The sequence below is a fragment of the Lytechinus variegatus genome, chromosome 4 (genome assembly GCF_018143015.1).
Source record: "Lytechinus variegatus isolate NC3 chromosome 4, Lvar_3.0, whole genome shotgun sequence".
Lineage (NCBI taxonomy): Eukaryota > Metazoa > Echinodermata > Echinoidea > Temnopleuroida > Toxopneustidae > Lytechinus > Lytechinus variegatus.
Window position 1 is genome coordinate 65,078,871 of NC_054743.1, and position 26,295 is coordinate 65,105,165.

General features: G+C 36.1%; 2 protein-coding genes across 2 annotated transcripts; both read left to right on the forward strand.

The window, feature by feature from the left end:
• Positions 1 to 211: 211 nt before the first annotated feature.
• Positions 212 to 9,880, forward strand: LOC121414554. Its single transcript, XM_041607769.1, has 6 exons — positions 212 to 229; positions 5,227 to 5,311; positions 6,426 to 6,595; positions 7,050 to 7,199; positions 7,656 to 7,760; positions 8,102 to 9,880. The coding sequence occupies exons 2-6, from the start codon at positions 5,233 to 5,235 to the stop codon at positions 8,681 to 8,683; spliced, it is 1,086 nt and encodes a 361-aa protein (XP_041463703.1). The 5' UTR covers positions 212 to 229; positions 5,227 to 5,232; the 3' UTR covers positions 8,684 to 9,880.
• A 1,541-nt stretch (positions 9,881 to 11,421) lies between these two features.
• LOC121414555 (28S ribosomal protein S15, mitochondrial-like) lies at positions 11,422 to 24,807 on the forward strand. The gene is made up of 7 exons (XM_041607770.1): positions 11,422 to 11,832; positions 13,741 to 13,806; positions 14,973 to 15,048; positions 16,635 to 16,683; positions 19,716 to 19,800; positions 20,634 to 20,692; positions 23,806 to 24,807. The coding sequence occupies exons 1-7, from the start codon at positions 11,523 to 11,525 to the stop codon at positions 24,154 to 24,156; spliced, it is 996 nt and encodes a 331-aa protein (XP_041463704.1). The 5' UTR covers positions 11,422 to 11,522; the 3' UTR covers positions 24,157 to 24,807.
• Positions 24,808 to 26,295: the final 1,488 nt, after the last annotated feature.

Consider the following 26,295-nt stretch of genomic DNA (forward strand, 5'->3'; position numbering starts at 1 on the left):
CACCACCATCTTCTTCATCATCTCCACCACCCAATTAATCATTCGCTCGCGCTCTTTTCTTAGATTCGCTCTAGCTAGCTCTCGCCATCGCATCGTGGCGCCTGGCCGGCCTAGGCCTAGCCGGCCTTCGTAATATATATTATTGAAGCGCAGCGTAGCAGCAGCACAGCACTTGCAATTTGAGACCGACGAATTATTTTTCAAAGTACGGTACTGTAACTCCTACAGTGTAAGTGGTCTATCATTTCTTAATCTTAAATTTTCTTGTTTGACAGTAGTATTACCTAGAAAAGGGAACAGAAGTATTTGTCATTTATTCAATGAAGAATAATTTGAGTTTTTTATCCAACCGTAAATTATGACACGAAAGTTAGTATATGGGACAATACAAAATTTGGCTTGACTGAAACGTCAAAGTTATCCACGTCAACATGCAGCGGCAGCATTGGCATCGGATTCGGACACTCATTCAATGAGTGTTCTCACTTTTTTCCATCTGTGGCAAAATAAGGGTGGCAATGTTTGGCTTCTTTTTCTTTGGGGCAAATGCTTGATTTTTTTTGCACTGCCAATTTCCATTACACCTATTAATTAATATTCATCCAAATTGACTCTTATCTAAATTTGATTCTTTAAATCATTTTTTTCTTAATTAAAAATAGAGATCAAAAAAATGAAAATTTTCTTGCCATATTACTTTCCACCAATAGATGGCGTACAAAAAATATGCCCCAAATTCAAGTTTTTGAGCGCTCTGGCCATCTGGTGAATACAAAAATTATTCCCAAGTTACTAGGGGGCCTAATGAAAAATAAACCGCAACTGTCTAGAAATTAGTAATTTTGGTCACAAGAGTGATATTTTAATGATTTTTTAAAGTGTGTGCTCTTTACAACATTGGCATACCATAACAAAGACACATGCAATATGGATTGGAGGATACAAGAACAAGAAAGACTGTATTCTTGCCAACAGGAATTTGAATTGGGTATTTGATGAATACTTCAGATATTTAGGTATAGATTTTTGTACAGATCTTCAGAAAATGACAGTGCATAATTACAATGAAAAGTTTAAAGAAATCAAAAGTCAAATGACTTCATGGTTGAGACGTTACCTGACGGTCCTTGGAAGAGTTACGGTTGTCAAGTCATTGTTTGTGTCTAAATTGAACTACTTAATTCTTTCTCTCCCGAATCCAAGTGAGTTATTTCTAAAAGATGTAAATTCCCAATTTCATAGATTCATATGGGGAGAGAAACCAGATAAAGTAAGTAGAAATCAAATGTCTCAGAGTTATTCTGAAGGTGGAGTAAAAATGATAGACATAAATCTGCATTGCCAGTCATTGAAAATTTCTTGGATGAAAAAAATGATAAACGGTTCCATTGACGGTAATACTATTTGTCTTCTCCACTCTTTTTTGCATAAAACTAAAAACTTGGATCTGTATATGGGAAATAGCTATTTTTTTAGACTGGCACACGAAATTAAAAATACTTTTTGGAAAGAAATGTTCTTAGCGTATAGCACACTGTTATCTATGCACTGTAATGATATACCTTGCCAACCCTTATGGAACAATGATTTTATCAAAATAGGTAATAGCTCAATTCACAGTAGATCTCTAAATAATAGGGGTGTTCGTTTTGTTAATGATATTTTAGATGTACATGGCAATTTCCTCTCTTTGAATGACCTTCAGGAAAAATACAATGTTCAAATAAATTTTCTTTTTTACCGTGGATTATGTGATGCTATAAGAGACGGTTTTAGCAATGGCACACACTTTAGCAAGTTCCAAGAACCTATTATCCCTGATACAATAGCACTTGTTATGAAATATGATAAAGGTTGTTCACACATCTATACGATTCTTAAAAAGAAAAGAAAAGTGGAGTGTAAAAGTTTTCTTAAGTGGAAGTGTATATTCGATATGAATGACAAGCAATGGCAGTCATATTGCTCTATTGGATTCAGTTGTACTACCGATGTGAATTTACGTTGGTTTCAGTTCAAAATAATGCAACGCATTTTATATACAAATGAAATATTGTTTAAAATTAATTTAGCTCAACAAAAAGAATGTACTTTTTGTAATGTACACCGTGAAACAGTCACTCATCTACTTTGTGAATGTACATGTATTAAACATATATGGGACAAGTTTGAACAATGGATATTTCTTAAAACTGGAAATAGAATATTTTTCTCTAATAAAGAAAAATTATTTGGCTTAAGAGGTTCAAGTAATCATGCATTAAATTGTTTATTGATAGTGATACGGCAAATGATTTACACTTCCAGAGTAAAACATCAATTACCTGTTTTTGATAATATCAAATTTGCACTTCAGAACTATTTCAAGAATGAAAAATATATCGCAGAGTCAAATTGTAAAATGGTAAAGTTTACAAAGAAATGGTTTCAATTACGTGCCATGTTTACATGAGGTGATCTGTTCAGTTCCCTTTCCATGTACAATTATACATATGGATATTATTGTTCATTTACTCCTCGCTTGTTTCTTAAATTGTTTACTATTATGTGAACCTGACAGTTCAATTTATATATTTGTTGCAATTACTGTTGTACTGTATTTCGTTGTTATTAATTTGATTTGTCATTGAAAAGATATCTTGTTATGTTTGAATAATAATAAAATCCCTGTGGAGGGGAAACAAATTGAAAAAAAAAAAAAAAATAACTGTCCATAGTCCTACCTGTAGATTCCCCACAGGCAGGGTGGTAGCAGTGAACAAGTGGATTCGGAGAACTCCCCGTGAGTCGCGGCGTTGCCGTTGGACTCGGGAGTTTGGTTCGCAGCACATGGAAATTGCCCCTTTTAAAAATGTTATGAGGCCTAGTTTTGGGAAATCCCTTGAAGTTTTACTTTCATTGGCAAGACTTCCATATGTCCCCTCCACTAAAATTGAAAAAAAAAACAAAAACATGGGTGATGAGAAGGTTTATCAAGAAGAGATAATTTATAAAAGAAGGAAAAGTGGCATTATCATGATATAGGGAACCACCGCGTTCACTTCATACAGCAGCGCTTTATTCAGTCACACGCACGGTTCCCTATTTCCACCTCCATTCACTTTGTACACAAGTGCGAGTACACAAATCTACGAGTGATTCCCAAAACCACGATTTGGCCGGAAAAGTTGGATACATACCAAAATATAGCTTTATTGCGTCAAAAAATTTGAGTGTGTGTAATTCCCAATGGCATCGGTTTATTCAGTCAGAAAAATAAATACCCAATACTCTTGGAGAGTAGACTAGTCGTAATATCGGTTCAACTGGGCGTTGTGGCGTGCGCCTGTAAATCCAAGCTGTGGGGAAGTTACAATTGATTCAGAGGTCCGTGGTTCGAGCCCTGGTCACGTCTTTCGGATGGTGACGTTAGGGGTCGGTCCCCCAGACGTAAATAATCATATCTGATTGATACACTTCTGACAAAACTCAATACATACATACACAATAATAATTTTGAAACCCATGTCTATCAACAATTCCTGCTAGCTCAGTGAGTAAGGCGACAGACAGAAGATGCCTCGATCAGCAGTGAGACTCAGAGGTTCGAATCCAAGTTCCAACCGGAAGTAAGAAGGAAAAAAAAAGAAGAAAGAGAATGAAAGAAGGGGGTTCTAGAGATGTATTTTTTAAAATTAGTGGAGGGGACATATGGAAGTCTTTCCCTTTCATTTTACCGGTACTGCCTGGTACTAATAAATTTGCTGTTTCTTTTGGGAGGGGTTTGTGGTAGTACAGCCGTCTGTTTCGAGGAGTCTTTAAACATAATTTTTTTAAATTTCTCCTTGTACACAGAAGGCTCGCTATCGTGCAGCCGCCATTAGGGGGGTTTACAATGCAAAATCCCTCTCGATGGTTCTCATCGATTTTTGTCTGCATTTCACAGAAATTATAAAGAACTGGACCAATAAAGATTATTCCGTTTTGGCCTGATAAACATAAAAGGGGGAAAAAACAGTGACTTCGGCTGTCGCGCAGCTTAACTTTCCTGTTTTGTCCAAACTTGATATATAAACATGCCAACTGAGTTCAGCGGAACAACCTATATAACGGAGACCAAAGCTGTTTTGGTCTAGGGGTCCTAAATATTAAAATTGGCCTAGTTATTATCATTTGAAAACAAAGTACGTAGCTTTAGGTCCCCCCATCATACAATACTTTCTGATTTTTTTTGTCGTCTAGACTTTACACAGACGTGAAAAAGGATGATGGCCATTATTGCCTTTATTTGGCTTGTAATGGTGGAGCAAACAACCACTGCTTCACTACAGCATCTAGATGGAGAAAGGGTGTATTTTTGCATCCTTGATTTCTCCTAAATTTTGATTCTTGAAGGGGGGAAAAGGAAGAAATGATTGAGATAAATTCATATTAAATAGCATACCACCTTTCTGAAATATATGCCAGAAAATTTTCTGAAAGGATGTTAACTGAATGTATTTGATATGAAATTATCTTTATTATTTCTTTTCCCTTGATTATGTGAAATTTTTGCACCATATTTTGATTCAATAAAGATATACATTATTTTCAAAACTGCAAAATAGAAGTATTCTAAAATACAAAAGAAAAATGTCATGCATTTCTAGTTGGGTACCGGTACATCTTTTAAAACATTACAAGGGTGCAATGCTCTTAATCCATTTACATCAAAACTTATTGTAAATGTATGTAGGCCTACATGTTGTTGATGGGCTGTTTAGTGTTAACTCCTTTTAATTCAAACCTTGTTAAACCTTCAGTTTTTGATTATTTTTGAATTATGGCAATGATGCAGACCTCCTCTTATCAGAAAACAACCCTGCTGAATGGGATGGCTGCCTGCTATTTTCCATGGTGGTAAACTCCATGTGCAGTCCATTGTTAACTTTCAGTGATGGCTGAGTACTACAAGATGGGCATTTTGTGAGTGAGAAATAATCACCCCCCCCCACAAAAAAAGAAGAAGAAAATAAATCAAGTTTCTTCATTTCTTGCTGGTTTCCCAAGAAGTTGTGATAAAATGAAAGAACAATTGTTTAAACAAATTGGAACAAACCATTTGTATATTAGGCCAATGACATTGACGAATTCTGGGTGATGTCCCCGTGTATATAGGGCTTGGCCGGCTTGCTCCCCTGGGGTTGATTAGAATTTTGTAATTTCTTATTAGCAGATTAGTTTCATGTTATCCCCTTATATTTTCAGGACATCATGAGGCTGAAACCAAAATGTGTTTTGCTACTGGTCTTGCTGACTCTGCTTGGAATTACACTGCTGTATCATTATCATGGTGAGTTTATTGTTACAGGTTATCTGAGGGTTAAAATAGTTCTTGGTCTCCCTTTTCTGTCTGGCCTCAAATTCAAGTTCGTCTGAAACCAGTTTGTCTTAACTGAATTGGTCTACATATATTGTGAGTCAACCCATTTACCATTTTGTCTAATTTCCAGTTAGTCTATACTTATTTTTTCTACTATTCAACTAGTCTTTAGATGACAAATTGGGAATAGACCGCCTAGGTTTGTTTGGTTATATACAATAAAATATGACCCATTTCAGTGGTATTAACAGAATACCACTGTTCTTCCATGGGGTCCTTTGCAATGTAAATACATGTTAAACAAATATATATAATTGAAAAATTATATACATTGTAAATTACACAATACTTAATTGAATACATTACAAGAAAGAAAATGCAAAGACAATCATCCCACCCAGCCCTAAAAAAAAAGAAAGAAAACACAAGATATTTATTACATAAAATAAAATTTCAAACTAAAACTGAAACTGGTTGTGCAAAAATGCAAACGAAACACGCCTACGGATACACAATAATGCGAACGTAACTCATGAGGAGTTAAGATTATACTGAGAAGTATACCTACTGAAAATAAATGTACCTAAGTACATAATTTGTACACTCGGGCCTGCCGCCTGTATAAATATAAACTCTGGTCTAAAGTTATGGTATAATTATGGATAGCCAATCGTGTCGGATATCTCTTGCAGTGCAAGTTCAGTTTGCCAGCTCTTTGTACACGTCCATTCATAACTGATTGGAAATAACAGCTGAAATAGTTCATCATTAGATATGAGGAAAGAGCCAAGTAAACATAGGATACATAAATTGTAAATGCAATTTCGAAATTTTTCAGCCTCCTGTAATTTGAAGTCAGATTTAGTCAAACTGACTTCAGTGACCTTCTTCATTTCCTTTCTTCATATTTACAATATATTTGTACCTTGATATAATTTTCTTTGTTTAATCCATGTAAGGAGTCTAGGGACAATTTATTTTGATGTGTGCAGTATAAAACAACCAAGTATTGTTATTATTATATATTTAGTCATATGAAAAACACTCAATTCCTAATGTTTGTCTCTAATACTTCCATGATCAGTTGCCATGGATAATGAGATACCCGGAGAGCTGTCACGACGTGAACGTCTTCTCCTCCAGCAAGTTACAAGGGATCCAAATAGGATCGTCCACTACAATTACCCAATCTCAAACGAGGCCAGCGTCAGCAGGGAACCTATTGATATCAGCGTTGAGATGCCGGCTTGGCAAGTAAGTGACATGTAGCCACCTGGTTGTGAAGGATGGGGTGTGGCACTAAGAGGAGACTAGGCCCTATGATGGTAAATAGGGTGTGGCTCTGGACTTGATCAGCGTATGCCTACTAGGGAATGTTTCATCAACGTTTATCATCCAAACAAGTTATCTGACATCTTTCCTTGATTTGGATTGGCTGATAACTATGGAAATCCATCAAGTGTCATAATTTTTTTTCTACAAAATTCTTGCACAATGTTCTCTGTATGCAAAGAGAAGCGCAGTGAATTTTCAAAAAAACAATGGATGCATGAATACACATCATAACTAGCAAATATTTTGAACAAACATGCATAATAGAAGTTGACGTTGCTGGCCGTCCATAGTTACGATTGATTTGATCAAACTTAACTCGTTGTAAGACAAGGCCCTGTTGTCCATACATTCTTTTACTCTCTTTTTAATACAGGAAGTTGATAAGCACATTGTCGTGGTGACTGGATTTAGTCAGAAGAAGGCATACGTTGGGCTTGGATTGATCGCGTCTGTTCAGGCTCATATGCCGGTCAAGAAAATCATCGTCTACAACCTAGGGGTCCATCCGAAGATAGTTAAGCAGGTGAGGTAAAAGGGCAATGAACTCAGGACAGAGTGAATCACGTGCCATAAATTTAGGATAGTCCTGATGCATACCTGATGCACAAGGGAAATTTCCATGATCATGGCTCACAATGGCCAGTAATAATGTGCAATTTTTTTTAAATTTTTTGTTTGTTAGAAGAGACACCTCTATTTAATTGATCAGGGAAAGTTGTGATTTAAGGTATGAGAAAAGATATAAATATAGAAAAGAAAAGAATGCCACCACAGGTATAATACCGATATCCTTGAGAAATAGCATGATTAATAAAAGTGTAATATGTACCAACGAAAATATTCTTTTGCGCGATGGTTCAACTCCACTAACTACCCCATACTTGGTCTTTTACTATACGTACCTACATGTACTTTTCATGTTGTTCATTATTCCATTTGTATACTGACCTTTTAATTGACCTTTGACCTTTCTACTCAGATGGAACAGATGTGCAATGTTGAAGTGAGGAGGTTCAACTTCACTAACTACCCCAAACATGTTGCCAAGACTGACAACAAGGCTTGGAAGATATTTGCTCTCAGGGTGAGATGGCTATTTATGTTTTCATCTTATATGCTGTGATATTATTATGTTAAGTGCTGGATATTTATTAAAGTATTATATATATGTATGGGTATGCATTTTCAAGTTTGTCAATGGTCAAATGCATCTTTCTCCCTCACCTTGTCCTGATTATAATGTTTATAATTTACTTGCTTAATTTTATTTACAAAATTATGGGAGCTCTTTCAATTTCAGCTCTTTTTATCACGATTTTTCAGTTACTTTTGTTTTTGATCACTAACACCCCAGCTCCCATCCATTTACCTTTCTCCTGCATATTGGTAATGTGTTTCTTTGTTACTTTCTTTCATACTGATCAGGAAGTTCTCAAGGAATATGGTGGATTTTTCTACGCCAGCCCCCAGGTCCGCTTCCGCGCTCCCATCAACTTCATCATCCCCTACATCCTGAAACACGATGGCCTCATTGCGACAACCAACCCCCAGAACCTCAGTGTGGAGGTCACGCACCCCGACCTGTACACCTTCCTACGCACCAGCCCCACCCGCTTCACCAAGGCCCACCCCAACGCTTTCATCGCGTCAGAGCACATGTGGATGGCCGTCAACGGGACTGTGGCGGAGACCAAGTTCTGGAAGCCTCTGCTGGAATGCGCTTCAAACTGGCGCTGCATTGGACCCCACGGCTCTACGTGGAGTGACATTGAGCCGAATGTGAACGATACAAAGGCCCACACGCATCGCTACGACATGTCGGCGGTCTCCCTGCTTCTCTATCGCCACTATTACGATGCGTGGCATAGCGATGCGAGTATGAACGCGATCCTGAAGCGTATCGCTGATGTCATTTATCACTTGGACCTTCACGACTACCTCTGGGCTCATTATTGTAACCCGCCCAAGAAAGAGATCGACTGCTCGATAGAGAGAAAACTTTGCTGAATCTCAAGAACCTGCCATATTTTATAACCATTTCATCCTCAATCCTAGATTATTCCACAAATTGCAATTATATTGTAACGTTTTCTGATCAGGGGCCAGTTTCATCAAACTTGTTACAATAACAAATTTGCAATAACAGTTTAAAACTACTGATATCATGCAATTTGATTGGCTGATAATGAATGTGTTATAGAAATTGTGTATTTATCATTGTAACATATCTTTAGGAAACTGGGCCCAGGGGCCCTTTTTAGAAAGAGTTGCAATCAAACTCAACTCCAAAAATCAAATGCAACTTGATTTTTAAACCAACTACTAAGTTGTATTTGGGATTTGTGCTTGATTTTTTAATTGCCTTTAAATCAAAAAGTCTTTCTGCAACAGGCTTGTAGAAATTGTTATTTTTTGTAGAAGTCTGAAATCAAAATGTTTGCTTCAATTTTACTGTAAAACACCTTATTTTGATTATGGTTGATTGTTATATATTTATTATGGTGGTCAAGAAAATACACTACAAATTGTTTTGAAGAATTCTTTTATTATATTCATTTATTGGTGCTTCCTCTCGGGCTCTTTCACTTTATACAATATTTTTCAATTTTCTGGGTTTTTTTTATACGATCTTTTCTATGTTAACAAGTCAATAGAGTATGAAATGTGAAAATTTCATGGAGTCGTAAAAGCTGCCAATTTGAATAAACCCTTGGTGACTAGCTGATTGTGCTACTTTCCCACAGATCCCTGTCTGCATATATCGTCGCCTTCCCGCACAAAGGCAGTTAGCGCGCACGGCACGTCACCTTCCCGCGGAAGGGCCATTTATACGGTGCAGTGAACAGTACGTGCTAACGGCCTCTGTGCAGGAAGGCGATGCGCAGTCCGCGCTAACAGCCCTTTCGCGGGAAGGCGACGCTAACGGCCTTTATGCGGGAAAGTGACGATATGCAGGTTTGCGGATTAATCATGAAAGTGCTTTTGATAATTCATGTGTTATCAGTATTATATCAGTATTATTTAGTTATGATTTATAAATGAGCTTTGCATCAATTTCACCGATGTTTGTTACCAAAGAATAACAGTAAACAACATTCTTGAAGTGAGAAATTATTAACATGATTGTATCCCTCACCAAGAATCAGGAAGCTCTCGCAAGCCTATGTAAGCTTTTTTAAAAATTCATTTTTTTTTTTTTTCGGGGGGGGGAGAGGGTGGGTTCACTTTGTGAAAAATGTGGTTCTTGTCAACTAAAATGGTTGACCATGGAGATGAATGTGGACTAGTTTGACATTTGTCTCACCAATATGTGAAAAGTAAAAAAAGGAAATGAAACAGGTTACCCCCATGGCCCCACCACCCAACGTAAACAGCATTTTACCACATTGTGGTATTAACTTTTCGAAAAAAAAACTTTCTGAAAAATTTATGATCAAGTACTGTCATTGGTTTAATTACAATAACAACATTCTCATTCATGTAGTATATGTAAGCAATTGTTATTTATAGAGACTTACTTCGTATATTTACAGTTTAAGAATGAATCGAACATTTAATATCTTTCCAGGACCATTTCAGTTTAGCTTTACTTTTGTAACCATGTGTATTTTTTATTTATTTATTGTAGACAGGGTCGGTCAAACTTTGTTTTGGTTTTCAACTAGTCTGTATTTATGTTTAGAACTACTTATATTAGAGGGTAGATATGCCGCAATTATGAAGAGATTTAGTGGACCTCTGTCTACTACAATATAACAAATTTTTGAAAAGTCTTTGCTTGTCATTATATTGCTAAATTAGAATATGTGTATTTATTACAAATACGTGTAATACATTATGTAATCTTTTCTGATAAAAAATTTAAATCATGAATTCTTGTAGTATGTACGTTCTAATTTAAACAATGTCTGTTCTCCAAAGAAATATGTGCACTTTAAATCAGTACTATGCAGTTCATATTGATTATGCAGTATTAATTGATTGTATTTTTGTATTGATTGTAACTTTTTTGTAGTCAATTGTATTATTTTATGACATTTAGGTATTCAATTTTGTACATTCCAAATGCAATACATCTGTGATTATTGTGATTTTTTCCAAAAGAGTGATTAATTTATATTTCGTAGTATTTATGAAATATGGACCTATTACAAATGGTTATGTTGATTCAATTGAAATGAAATAAAACAAACTAGAAACTTTGACAGTTCTTGTGGAAGAATTTGTTAAACATAACTTTCAACAGCACAGATTATATTATCAATAAAAGTAATGATGATGATGATGGTGGTGGTGATAATTATGTTGATGATGGTTTATTATGATAGCGATGATGATGATGGTGATGATGGTGGTGATGATGATGATGATGGTGATGTTGATGATGATGTCGGTGGTAATGGTGGACTTGCAGTGGTGATGATGATGGTAAAAATGATAGATGAAGGTGGTGATGGCAGTAATGTTAAAAATAATTGTGATTATGATAGTGATAATGGTGATGCTAGGCTTGATAGTGGTGATGATTGATGATAATAGGCCTAACATGGACATGATGATAAAGATGAATGATGACAGATGAGTTCTGTGAGTTGTTAATCAGCCCAAAGAAGATGAACACCGAAGAGGTGTCACTGTTACAACACGTTTAATTAGAAACATTCAGAATAAAATAATGAACCGAAAAAACAAAAAATGTGAGAAACAGAGAAAAAGATGCGCGCCATCTTCGATGAATTATCACCACAAAATGGCAGCCTCCATGACAGAGCGTGCAGATTGCAACTGATCGCTGTCTCTGAAGAATTTATTTATTCTTTGTCTTCACTCTTGTTACTGTTTTTCGATGATCATGGCTGCTGTAGCAGATATCACAGCACACCTCAGAAGGACAATTATAAGCTTGAGGAATACAAATGCTATTGAGAAGTTTTGTAGAATTCGAACCGTTTCATCACCTTCACATTTCGTTTCGGCTGCCAGTGCCAGCTCTAGCGAGAGGAGCGGAAGCTCTTGCGGGGACCTGCCCGCGAGAAACCGATCAATCTTGGTGTTGCCGAGAAGCCCAATTCAGGTTCCATCTCAAACTCAAAATCAAAGACGATGTTTGCACTCTGTATTGTCTTCCCAGCATTTACACCATCCACCGTCAAATGGTTTGTATTTTTGATAAAGGCATGAATTATGCCTAGGCATGGTATTACCATTAATGTCTTTTTTTGATGATCGTGTCTTCGTGATCATGCTGATTTTGACTTGCAATTTTCATTTCAAATTTAATTCACAAACTGACAAAACGTCAAAACAAATGGTGTCTTCATTCTAAACAAGAGGAAGTTTAATGATTATAGAAGTGAGAAAGGGGGAGAGAGTCTAGCTAGGCGGCTTCTTGAGCATGTTGAGAGTAAAAATGATTTACTTGTCGTCTTGTGTATGTCACTCACACATTGTACGAGGTTAGTATGTACTAACCTCGTACAATAGACCGTGTTTGACCCTGGATTTCGAAGTAGTCGGCAAACATCGCTTCATTGCTGAAGTAATATTTGCCGAAGCTCCTTCTCGCTACGCACCGGGGCTCTTGCCGGTAAGTAGCAAGAGTTTGTTGAATGTAAAAGAATAATAAAATAATAATCCGATAAAAAAAGCACATTTTGCTTACCTCGGCCTCGAAAGTGACTTCGCTTGTCTCTTCCACGGAAATACAAGGAAGCCCGTTGGTGGCGCTAATAATTTCACAACCTTGATTCAGCTCCTCGGTAATTTTATAACTGTATCTAAATTCTTTGAATGCGCAATCCTCATGATTAATTTACTAATTATGGGCACCAATTAATGAAATGCCTTCAAAAAACATAATTAATGATTATTATTGGTGATGATAACACTCATTTGCATTAATTTAAAAAGATGACTGATAAAAAAAAATGAAAATAATATACGTGCCTGGAAAGAAACCAGCAGTACAAGCTTTGACGAACGTCAATAATACGTATACGGTATACCAAAGTCTATACAATGAAAAGATTGGACACTTCACGGACTTTGCGTAATGCCTTGCGTCGATATGCGTGTAAAATAGTGTAGGTGCCTATTCTTTCCCTTGTCGTGTCTTTGATATGAATATAAATCGCGCGCCCTCTTCAGGAGAAAATTGATATCAACGCTGACTGATTTCTATCTCCGTAAAATCTTCACTAAAGATCAAGAAAATATACATATTTTTAGAAAGAAACTTCAAGGAGAAGTCACGGAAGGATCTAAATGATTCGGTAAGTGTCATAGCAGGATGTGGAATATGTATTTAAACATAATCTTTTATGTGGGCAAAAGCCCACTGTATTTTCGAAGTGTAGTGGTGTGTCGCGTGCGTATGACTGATAATCCTTCACTCGCGAGACGATATGAACCCATGGGTGTGTGTATGTAGGCTTACTCTCAACACTGCTCAATGATGCCAGGTCTTCCTTCTGAGTGACCTACACGAAGGATGCCGAAACCTGAAACTTTCACCCCCGAGATATCTACTTTCCTTCGAAAAAATCTAGCCCTAAATCATGTACATGGGATAAAACTTCATTTCCGACATTTCTATGCTCTCTCAGACGCATGCGTCTGTAACATTGGCGAAGAACAACAGGAACAAGATGGCGGCGTAAACATCAAGCAAGTCTCTTCCGTCTTTTCACAATATTTTTCTCATTTTGTCGGAAATGAATTTTTATCCCATGTAAAATCATGTTGTATTTCAAACATTTGCAATGGTTATATTTTGTTTTTATATTTTAGCGATTAATCGTACCATATACCAGTGCGAAAGCTGATAGTGATTTTCCGGGCATTGTTTACGTATTTGAAAAAAAGCAACTGGTGTGTCAGCCACTCATATTTCAGTGTAGTGTGTACTGCTTAGTCTTGAGGACGCAATGATGATGTTTTTATAAGCTGTCATATACATCATGTGACAGCTTATAATAAACATCATTGCATCCTCAAGACTAGTACTGCTTTTGTTTAATATACTATGACTTTTTTCTCTGTTTTGTCCAATTTTTCCTATGTAGTTCATATACATGTATCCAGGGGCTTGGCTTCGAAAGCTCACATGAAATACAACAAGAGGAAAAAGGGTAGGTAGAATTTACAAACATTGTACTTTAAAATTATACAAGGTCAAGGGGTTTGCATTTTTGAACTTTTCATTGTTTCCTTTTAAACACCCTACCTTTAAGCCATGAATACGTGTATGTATGTTGCATAAAAGTCATTTTAAAGTTAATGCCCTGTCGGATGGTATCCCATGTTCCCTTTTATAGCTTAATTAGGGAGAAGTCTTTTTCGGGAAACAAAGCCAGTTTTCTTTCATTGACCTGCATTTTTATATTTCTAATTTTCATTTCTTTCTTCCACAACATCATATTAAGTTTGGCCTACTTGTACATTTCAAATAAGTTGCAAATAAGTTTTGCTCTAAAATGTGTGTTAGCAGTATTAATGTCAATGTCTGCATATTTAACAATTATGTGGCTAAAAATAATGGGAAGAAAAAATCTCTTAACTTTGCATATTTTAGTTGGTCAGTTATTGTCTTCTAACTACATTTTTTATAGTGAGTTTATTGTGCACATTTATTCACAATATTGATATTTTTATTAAAAAAAATTGTAAATGAAATTCTATTTGGCATTCCAGTATTATTATGTTTGAAATATTTCAGAAAGGTAAAATACTCTGCTCTTGTACCACAAATAATGCTCTTTATCCTTCAAAGTGCTGCATCATCTCATAATTTCTTGTAACAAAAATCTGCAGCTCCCTTAAAATGAATTGAATTCTTTTTAATGCATACAGTGTAATTGCATATTTTCTACTTTGTTTCTTATTTTAGTATCAAAATTGCTAGGTGCCTTCAGCATTCCTTGGAATGGATTGTGCACATTAGAAATGGAGTTACTATTGTTATTGTTCTTGTTGTTATATGTATTAGCTTGTTGCTGTTTATTATCATTATCAGTATTCAGTATTATTGATATTTTTTCATTTAGGATTTTCCAAAGGGGGGAGGGGGACATTTTGAACAGGAAGAATTTGACGAGCAAAAAAAAAAAAATTCTTCGCTTCCAAATCAAGGACACATTTTGTTCTAGGAAAATTTTGGAAATTTTTTTTTTTTTCTTGCCTTTCAAATGGGGGAGCACAGGCCAGATGAGCCACAACCTGGCACTGCCACCGGTATACCCGGTACATTTTGTATTGTGTAGGTGTAATATAAAGTTTGTTTTTGGTATCCATACAGCACCAGTAGATCATTTTCAAGGATTAGACCCTTCCCAGCCCAGATTAGGGTTTGAAAAAGTCAAGGAATTAGAAACGTGAGTATCTAGAATTCCTGTCAACACCCCCCATTCAGGTGACTTAAAATAAAAGCATCAAGTCCACTCCAGAAAAATGTTGATTGGAAGAAAAAAATAGAGAAAAATCAAAGTAGCATATTATGGTTAAAATTTCATCAAAATCAGATGTAAAATAAGAAAGATAAGAAATTTTAAAATTTTGCTTATTTTTCACAAAGCAGTGATATGTACATTTCAGTGACATGCAAATGAGACAGTCGATGATGTCCTTAACTCACTATTTTTCTATTATTTTTTTTATTGTTTTAATTAGACAATATTTCATTTGAAAATAAGGACCAACTTGACTGAACCATATAGTGTTATACAATTCTAATTCCACATGATCAGGGAGGTATTAATTGTTTTTTCACTTGGCAATGAGGAGAAAATAAGAATATTTCATATTATTTCAAATAGTGGATGGATGATGGCATCAGTCTCTCCGTTTGCATACAGCTTAGGATGTGCATATGACTGTTTTGTGAAATTAAGCAAAACTTTGAAATGTCATCACTTTCTTATTTTGCATCCGATTTCAATGAAATTCTCAGTGTATTGCTTGTTGGATCTTCTCTTTTTACTCAAGTCAACTTTAGTTGGGGTGGACTTGTTCTTTATGGAAGTACAGCATGGGAAGCAAGATATATTTTTTAAATGATTTCATTCTATTACATACCTCATGTTTTTTATGCCAACTATTAAAAAATGCTGATAGTATCTCCATGATGATAATCTGTTGTTCTGTTTGTTAGGTGCTTAAAGGCCACCGCACACCTTACGACCCGACCGGTCGGCGACTGGCTTACGACTGAGTGAGGGGAGATGAATTGCAAGGCAGTCTTAAGCCTCGACACCGCACACCTTGCAATCCGATTTGCGACTCACGCATGCGCTTTTTGGCATAACATCTGAGAAATTGCGATTACTACTGTGTATGCGTGTTGTTTATCATAATACGCGTTATGCAACTCAGCTGTCTGATTGGCTGGAGGTTGGATTGAGCTTGCGATCCAGTCATAAGGATTTGACATGTCAAATCCTTCCGATTTTCCTTGCGACTTGTCTGACCGGTGTGCGACGCTCAAGCTGACAAGGGCTGTGACGTCACATCTCCCCTCACCCAGTCGCAAGCCAGTCGGCGACCGGTCGGGACGTAAGGGGGGCACACCTCAGTTTTAATATCATTGTACATTACAAATTTTAATTTTGCTTCTCAAAGGTGGGCACGTGTCCACTGTGCCGCCCCCCTTGATCCGCGCCTGTGGAATACTCCCTGGGGAGTAATCCAGCCAGTCAATTAACAGTTTGAAATTTTCATTACTATTGCGAGCTTTAATGGCTACATATTTGAAGATAAACCTGACTAAAAACAGATTGATCTCTTTTCTGCCGTTTCTATATACATTTAAATGCCAGTACAATGGTCTTTGAAGACACGATGATAGATTCATGTTCATAATATCATAGCAATTCTATTCTGTTTCTATATATAAATGGCTATTCATATAAGACTTATTTGTCAATTTGGTGCAAGTTTGAAGATTTTTTTTTTTTTTTTGCAGAGCTAATGATACTGTTAAGAAAATATTCAGCTTGGAGTTTGGCACTGGGGTGAGTAGTACATTATTACAATCTAGAGTCTAGCTAGCAACACAAAGTTTTGTTTAGGCTGAGTTAGTTGTCTTAAAGCCAAAAGTGAAAGAACACCATGTAGTAGCAATCTGGTATTTGGAAATTCATTAATATTTATCAAGTTATGTAAGAATGCTGTTAATATTGAAAAGAAAGAAGACAGAAACTAACACTCGTAAGTACAAATTTTCCTCTTTGCAAGGGAGAAACATTTTTCATTTGAAATTAGTAGTGGTTGGAAGCTATGTTCATCATGATGATTGATGGTCGGAAATCTTCTTTGCCAGTTGGGGCTAACCACTGCCATCCACTGTATCTAGTTTACTGATTACCATAATTAAAATATTTTCCTCTTTTTAATTTTGCAACTAAATAACTGTGACAAATTTTGCTCTTATTGACACATGTATGCTTGTACAATGCAGTATGAATGAAAATGTGCTGGTTCCCACTTTCCGCATATAATTATGGACCAAAATAACTTATGCATGTTAAGAGGAAAAAAAAGGATTTGGGGCAATTCCATAAAATATGTCCGACTCCCTATATGTGGGACCTTCATGAAATTTTCTGTCTCCGTTTTCTTGTTCTTATGACAGTTTGTACTCTGTAATATACTCAAAGGACCATGACTTGATCAGTTTATGAAGTGAAGTAAGAATGAAGAAAAATGGGGGTTAGATGTATGGAAAGTTTGATTATTTTATGGCACTGCCGTTTGGTATCTCAGTTACATGTAGCTTTTTAAATAATAGGTTACGGTATATGTCATGTGCCCATTTAGATTTTACATAGCGTTATAAATAGCTTTAATGAAACGCAAACAAGTTCTTTCTTGAGTGTGTAAATGAACGTCTTTTACTGTGTCTTCTGCTATTGAAAAGCACTAGAAATGCACTATATACAACTACTATTTACAACTACATGTATGGTTACATTGCTATTATGGCAACTAAGATACTATGGTAAACAACATGACTCCACAGGTAATCACAATCAAGAATTCTATGCTATATGGAGTTGCAACAATATCAAAGTTACTGTAGTTGTAAAATCTTTATATGAAATAGAACCAAGCAGTAGAAAAATAACATGTTTAAGTGAAAGAAAGGACTGAATTCGGAAGAATTATCACTTACTCTGATTTATATTTCTAGTTTTTGTTAAAAATCAACTAAAAAGATACCTGTGTAGTATTTTGTTTTAGAATATATTTTTGTAATAAAGTACATGTACATGCCATAACATCATTATAGAACAGTTCTTGAAGACAAGCATGTTTTCTTGTGAAATGTGCTATTTCCACATCCAGATGCAAATATGTCCTTTTTACGGGTAGTATTATCTATTACATATATCATAATATAAAATCATACTCTGTTGATAAATGCGTCCCTAACCTCCATCTGTAATATGCAAATGACATGGTTTATATAAGGCATCATCAGCAGTACAGGCTGTACTTTTAAATCTAATAGTTATGTCATTTTAATCCACATTCTGTGGAATTTCTTTTACTTGCTGGTTTCCTGGAAAAAGGTTATTCCCCTTTCCTGTTATTAAAGGAGAATGAAACCATGGCAACAAGTAAGCATGTTTGAAAAAAAAATCTAAGAACAAGTTCAATGAAAGGTTGGAAAAAAATAGGACAAAGGAGAAGAAAGTTATGAACATTTAATGTAGCAATCATTGATACTGATGGAGAGAGAGAGATCCTCCTATTGGCAATGCGACCATGTATCACACATGAACAAGTCTCCTCATTGGACACTGAAAATATACATGTACCCCAAACATCTAAATATTTTCATTCATTTTATTTAAACTTGAAACTTTTTCATCCATTCTTGATTTTACATAATGTGTGAATCCTGTGGTACATACATGTATTACAGGCCCTCTGCCCCTCTCATACCCCCCCCCCCCCCCGATCTGCTGATAAAGCTGATGAAAGTGACAATGTAAATAAAATATGAACAAATGTAGTTGTGTGACATCACATATCTTGGTTGTATTGTCAGCCGTGGGTGTCCATTTTAAACATTTAGTGATGTCAACATTACCGTAACTTTCTCATTGATTAGTCAATTTCTATGTTCTTTCCTGCTCAATTCTAGTAACATGAGCATTGATCCTGCATACATGTAGTATTTTACTATTTATTAAACAATTCTCATTGTTGCTTTTAGTTGAATGGATATTTTGCAACAGGTTAGATGGCTTCATGGACATTGCATTCATTCATTGCAGTCAATACTTTTGCACACATCATATTTTACAAGCAGAAACTTGGTATCAAATTTATTAGGAGAAAACGGTCTTCAGGATATGATGTGATACTTAAGTCACACTTGCTCTATGGTGGCCGTACAGCGAATTGAAAACGATAAGTTTTTATTCATTCACCACCTATATATGTAGCTTTTACAAAAAATGTTAAAATTGCTGTTTTTGACTCGTCGTACTGCCGCTGTAGAACAAATGCGACTGAAGTGACAATGAAAATATTTTTAGCAGACTGGCAACTGTGGAGGTGTAAAGATTTGTCCGACTCTAGTATAAACTTACAATTTTTTTTATTGAACATTTTTATGTATTTATTTATTCAGATAAATTTATTTTCCAATAACAATATTTAATTTTCAACATACATGTACATGTAAATTCAATGCATCATTTTAAGAATATAAATATATTACAGGTTTGTTTTATACAGAAGAAGGAGTGATTCCCTTCAAGCAAAAATTTGTGGTGGGATGCACCTGTTTTGCTATTAAAAAGGCCCCAAAATATTTACTTTGTTCATTATCACAACCTATGACCTACATTGTAATTCTGAAACTTGAGGTATGTTTAACATTACAGTCAATGGGGAATTTCAAGTGCTGTTTTGAACATTACAAGGACATAATGGCCATAATAAAAATAAAGCCCCATGTAATTTTTCACTTGTTTTGGTGCATGAGTATGAATAATAATTCATATAATTAGATAACTTTGTTTCGTTTCAGACTGATTTACATAAGATGAGGAGGAAGTTGACCCAGGATTCCGTGAGAGATAAACCAGATGAGAAAGACGACTTGGCTGTTAAAAGTAAGTTAAGTGGTCAATCCGCTATAGAAAAACTCTTTAAGAGTGATGTTTTACGTCTGAAGGGCATAGTGTGAATACATCTTTTCGTGCTTTTGATTGTCATCAGTTATTGTTATTATAATACTAATTTTTACATGATTCAAATTCAGTAGCACTTTTGCCAGAGGATACAAAGGACAACTATCACTAGCTACCACTCTATCAGTTGTGCAGCAACTTTTTATAGTGCATTTTAGACATTAATTCTACCAGCTGGGTGTTTCAAAAAGCTGTTCGTAAGAGTGATTTTAAGAATGACTGGTGATCCTTTCTTGTGGTAAATGGTATATTCATTGGTGATGGTTTAAGCGCGTAAGAAAGGATCACCACTTGTTAAAGTCGCTCTTACAAACAGCTTTATGAAATGGCCCCTGGGTACCCAAATGACCCAATCGCCACAACTAGGTCAAGTACAGCACAATGGGGACACCCACCCCCGTCCCCACCCCCCCTTTAGAGCTATGTAATCAAATATTTTAATGTAAATATGTCGTTTGTACACAAGTGTGCCCCCTCCCCCCTTTGAAATTCACAGCGTCATCATATATAGTTTTAATTTTTAATGGGAATACGTATGTCGTTGAAACACAAGTGAGGACTTTTTTTTCCTGTCAAATTTTCCTTGTGAAAATGTACCCCCTCCCCCTTTTGGAAAATCCTGGATCTGCTCCTGCATTGAATGAAATAAATCTACATAGTACATAGTAGAGGATAGGCCCTATTTTTTTTACTTTTTACGTAGCTGTAGCATGTGCTTGTAGCAAGTTACTTGTATTCTGTTTTTATGTTTACAGTTGCTACCATCACTGAACACATAAGGGCCTTGGCACCACATGTGGAAAACAATAAAAAGGTAAGTTATATTTACATTTTACAGTGAGTAGACCCCCCAATTCATTAGTGTGTTGTATGCAGTGTAGTAAAAAAACAAAATAATTGTTTCATTTTGTATGGATGAGAAATTGTGTTTGCTTTGGTCTTGTCTTTGAGTTGCATTTGCTTCTTGTCGTGACAGTGCACAAAATTAAAATCAGGTTTCTTGAAGCGTTTTCCTGAACTCTGTTAGAACATTCTTTTGTAGACAATTATGTTCAGGAAGTTAGATGTGCTCTATATGCATTTTTTCTTTTCAAATTTCAATATATCAATGTGTTTATAATTTCTATTCTGCCTTTTTAACTCTTCTGTAGCTTCCATGTTGTAGTTAAAGCTCAATCAATTTTTTTTTATGTCTGCTTTTTTTTTGCCTGCTACTTGGGAGATATTTGCTAGGCTTTCTATTCCTATTTTTTTCTACCTCATGATGAAAAAGGGAAATGCAGGGGGAAAGGGGGGGGGGGGGACACAAATGTATTAATTCATTGGAGCATCTCCTTCCCCTGACACTGTTAGTCTGCTGGGCAAACCCTTCACTTGAGATAAGGGTCTGAATGTGCAGCCTACTCATGCCTTGTGTACTGAAGGCTCTCTCGCTGCAAGTTTTGTATGTGCTAGTCTTTGCGCGGAGACACACTTGTTGATCAAAGTTCCAATCAGGGTCTGTGCCTGCAGACTATGACACTGTAGTGTTTATGTAAGTCCCTTGCACACCTACCCTTGCTTCCATGGTTAACTTAGCATGCTATCCAGGCTCATTGATGGAGGTATTATGTTAGCATTATGAAATGGATAATAGTTCGATCTGCATAAGTCAACGTTCAGTAGGTGGAATTGCCAGAGTCCAAGCAAGACAGGGTTAAAAAGAGGATGTGTTATTTATTCCATCAAAGTCAAATTTTCTCTAATAGTTGGACAATATTCTGTGGACCCAGGAGATATGATTTCAGCAGACTCACCAGTATTACATTCTTTATTCTTTACATAGAGTATACATTTATTAATTTATTTTATTGACAGTGTTATTTAATCAAGTTGGCCATATCACCTATATATATATACTATCGTTGAGGGCCCTGAAATAAAAATAGATGTAACAACCTGAACTCAGAGTAAAATCATAGAATGCGAGAAGTTACTAAACGATATATGATAGAACTGAAAAGAAATCAGTGGAATGAAGAGCCGTGATTGGCTGCCAAGGTTAACAAAATTAGGCCTAGAGGATAGCCGTTAGGTCAGTAAGAACTGAAATAACCAAGTCTTGCAAACTCCTGGTGGCACAGAAGGCATGGTAGACCCTTAAAATGTTGTCTTTATTCTTTAACGTTGTTGTTTTAGTTTATACATGAATGTAATGTATCATTCAGGTATGAATATTTGCGCCAATTAAACTACATTGCTTTGTGAAACGGAAAGCTATGAAGATGTGAGTTGCCAGAACTCTTTCATTTTCATTTATGGTAATTTTATCTCTTATTTTCAATTTTTTTCTTGTTAACATTGTTTTCCTTTAATACTATGTGTCTAATGGAAAGTTGAAAATAAATTTGAAAAGGAATTTGAAACTTGAAACTTATTTTCAGGAAACACTTATGACATCATTGCACACCATACATCTGTACCAACTCTTTCACTTCAAAGATTATCCATTGACCAGAGAGATAGCGCCCTCTAATGTAAAAAAAAAAAATGCTTGACTTTTTAATAGACGCCATTTTCCCATGCATGGCAAACGTGACTTTTCTTGGGTATGTTCATCAAAATGTGTCCTATCAAAAAATAAAAAACAACAACAGCTTATGATATAGCTGACGTAATGCTGAAAAATGCTACTTTGAAAATGACCACATTCACATTTCACAAAACGGGGGATAAAATATTGACTTGCTCTTTACTTTTTGTTATTGTAGCTAGGCCTTTCCGACATGGCAGGTGATTGTAATTATGTATCTCATGGAAGTCGCTCAGGTATTCTTTCAAAGAGCTGACTTTAATTATCATGAAAAAGCTTTTAATTAAAAAAAAATTAATTCAAGTACATTGATTGCTCGTGATTGGAAATTGAATTCAAGTAAAGTGAATTGCCTTTTCCATTGATACAAAGGAAAGTACATTGCAAAAAAAATTGAGTTAATGCTATTTGAACACGAAGCAGACTTGATACATATGAGGTACAGAATGCTATTTCGTTTCCTGGATTTATGATCATTTCCATGGTTCCAGCCTTGGCTAAAGTATGTACTGTTATGTGAAGGGAATCATAATAATCACACTAAAATCTTAAATTGACCTTGTTGAGTTGTTGACCAAATTTGTGAAACATGCCCCTCTCTGCTGTTTGGAATACTCTTTCTAAGCATTTTGTATTTTTGCATGATTTGCTACCAATCTCTTCCACACCTAATCATCTTTCTCTCATTCCCAAGACATGGCAGCAAGCTCTTTGTTATATTCAATTTGTAGTGCTTGTTTGTTTTACTTAGTGATTTGTGTTAACTCATGTGTTAATAACCAATTACATTACATCTTCTAATCAAACATTCATGTTCAATTCAATAAATTCAATTATGTCAGGTGGCTTGGCTTTAAAAGAGTAGTATTGCATCATCTGCATACAAATGCTTTTACATTTGATATATGATACTGGTTAAGGAAGAGTACTAATATACACATAATGAACAGCAGTGGCCATAAAATTAAGCCTTGGGGAACACCATATTTAATAGGTCTCGGATTGGTATGAAATTTGATTAAACCATCCACATTCCATGTTTCTCATTCTGCATTATTTCAAATACTAAAAAATGATTGATGGTATCGATATACAGTGTACCCATAATGTGATCTTCATTTAATCTTCTTTAATCAGTTACATCAAGCACGGTAATTGAGTTGAGTACTTCGGCCTGAAACATGACTAATTGAGGCACAGGAAATTTGAATTTTTACAGAAGAAATCATGTAACCGTCACCAATAGTGCACCACTTTTTTCTAATATTTTAGTAGGTTAGGGTAGTATAAGGGGGTTACCAATGTTTCTGTTTGATTCACCTTTATTGGTATCAAACATTTTATAATTTTACTAGGATTCTGTCAACAAAGTGCGTATGCTGAATGCAATTGACCGACGGCGCAAGATGCTCAAATACCTGAGGAAGCGCAACTACGCGCGCTTCGAACAGCTCCTGCTGGAGCTCAACTTGACCTGGACCCCTCCACCAGACTATTACGTCAAAAAGACCAGGCGCTCCATGGAGAAGAAGGCGGTGGTCAAGGAGGGCTATATGAAGAAACAGCAAGCGCTGAAGGAGTTTGAGGAGAGATGGAGGCAGGAGAAACTCCTGGAGATTGCCAAGTTGAAGGAAGATCTTGGGAAGGAGCTGACTGAGGAGGAGAGTAATCTTTTGTTAAAGAGCAGAGAGGAGACAGCTCTATAAAAATAGGCCTCTGCTCCTAGAAGAGATAACGTGAAAGATGAACTTCATCAAATGATGATGTGTCCTTGTGTAGAGCCACTTTATGGCTGTCAGATTTTGGCACCTTGTGCTTCACAATTTGCACCCAGCTTTAATTGGCTGCTAGTGAAATGGTAGTATTGTGTAGGACTGCTTTGCAAAAAGGGGGAAGACTCTGTATCTCAGCCGATGCGTCAGATTTGTAATTGCTGAAACAGCCAAAGTAAGACTGCTCTGGTGTGGGACAGGTATATGTACAGTTCAAAGAATTACCAAAAGATGCAATCTCTGATTAGTATCAAATAAAATATAAAGGTGAATTAATTATTTTTATTTCTTTGTTTTGGGGAGATTTTACTGAAAACAATCCTTGTAATAGTATCATAACAGTCTGTTCTTAGTTGCTTGAACAAAAACTCAACCGTTGGTAGGGGGCCAATTGGCTGGAACCTAGAGTGGGGTCCTCCGAAAATCATTGGAAATAATTACCATTCACCAGTGAAATCTTTAAAAGACTGGAAATTGACAGATTTTTAGATAAAACCATTACCCTTTTTGTCATCTCTGCCACTGAGATTTTCAGTGTAATTACTTTGTTATAGAATATCTGATGTAAAAACAAAACAAAAAGTACGGTAAAGAAAAACTGTAGTGTGAAGTTAGCCCCAAATTTTACAAAAGAAATAGATTAGTATAGTGATAAAGTATGCATAAAATGATACAGTTTCAATACTATTAAACATATTCCTCTGATTGAGGTGTGAAACAAGAAGCTTTCTTATGTATTTGAATGATGAATCCCTGCAATCATAATTGTCTGTACAGTTGATGATGAGTATGATATTTTGCATAATTATGGATTTATTAAAGAAAGAGAAATAGCATCCATATAAAGACATTGACTGATATATAATTTCATCCCATGTAATCATTAGTTCACATTAGCTCAGGCCTCAGTGAGATTACTGAATAGCATATCAATCATTCTGTGCTTGAGATATAAAGATATGAGGATGTTTGAGAGAGAAGGAAGGGCGGATCAAACAAATGAGAGGGAGAAAGAGAGAAGGGGAATGGAGAGGTTGGAGGAGGGTAGAGGAGAGGGGGGGGGGGGGGATACCCTGGAAGGAAAGATAAAAGAGAAAAAAACAATGTAATCTGGGATAAAAGAAAACGAGGGAGATAAGTTCTCGAGAAAATAATTAGATGAGAGAGAGAGAGGGGGGGGGGGGGGGAGGGTGTTGGAAAGGAGGAAAAAAGTGAAGTTTGTGGGTATCGGAGAGAATAAAATATTTAGATCTTATAAGAGAAATGATAAGTGATGAAGGAGAACCGAAAGAGAAAGAAAGATAATGGGATGGTTGGTGAGAAAATGAAAGAAAATTAGATGAGGGGAATAAGACAGAGAGAGTGAGAAAGAGAGGGAGAGTGATGGAGAGGTTGGATGGAATGTAAAAGATGGATGAAGGAATGGAGAAAGTTGGGGACCCCCTCCCCGGGGGGGGGGGAGGGGGGTACTCACGAAATAAGGCATACAGGGATGCCCTCCAATGCCTTGGGCACAAATAAGAAATGACCTTACATTTTAGATGCTAACCTTTTTTTGCTTGTCAAATTTGCTAGGGGAAAGTGTGCCCCCCCCCCTTTTGGAAAATTCTGGCTCGCCCCTTTAATAAATCCCTAATAATGGGTACTTTTTTTATAGCCCAAATGACCCGTAAATATGGGTATGGGTTTGAACCTTTAGCCGCACCCCAGTCCAAATTATATCTAAGTACCCCTCCCGGGGGGGGGGGGGGGGACATGTGTTGAGGGAAAAAAAAAATCGGTAGAAGAGAGAAAAAGGGAGCGAGACGTAAATCGAAAATGAAGATGTACAACAGAGAAGGAAGGAAATGACAAGATGGAGGAGAGAGTGAACAATAGGTTTAAAAAAAATCTGGTAAATATTCTGTGTGATGTGTCGTGACTTGCGTAATGGAAAATTTGATGAATTGATATTTTGGATCGTGGGCGGACAGAGATAAGAAAACGAAAGAGTAATGAAAGAGGTGCAAGTACATATAATTTGTCCTTTTGGCAAACTTATGTGATAAACATCTCACCTCATTATCTATCTGC

Coding starts and splice junctions, on each gene's coding strand:
- LOC121414554 (XM_041607769.1), top strand. CDS start 5,233: ATGAGGCTGAAACCAAAATGTGTTTTGCTACTGGTCTTGCTGACTCTG. Junction 6,596..7,049: donor TTGAGATGCCGGCTTGGCAA/GTAAGTGACATG, acceptor TTTTTAATACAG/GAAGTTGATAAGCACATTGT. Junction 7,200..7,655: donor ATCCGAAGATAGTTAAGCAG/GTGAGGTAAAAG, acceptor CTTTCTACTCAG/ATGGAACAGATGTGCAATGT.
- LOC121414555 (XM_041607770.1), top strand. CDS start 11,523: ATGATCATGGCTGCTGTAGCAGATATCACAGCACACCTCAGAAGGACA. Junction 13,807..14,972: donor ATACAACAAGAGGAAAAAGG/GTAGGTAGAATT, acceptor GTATCCATACAG/CACCAGTAGATCATTTTCAA. Junction 15,049..16,634: donor AAAGTCAAGGAATTAGAAAC/GTGAGTATCTAG, acceptor TTTTTTTTGCAG/AGCTAATGATACTGTTAAGA.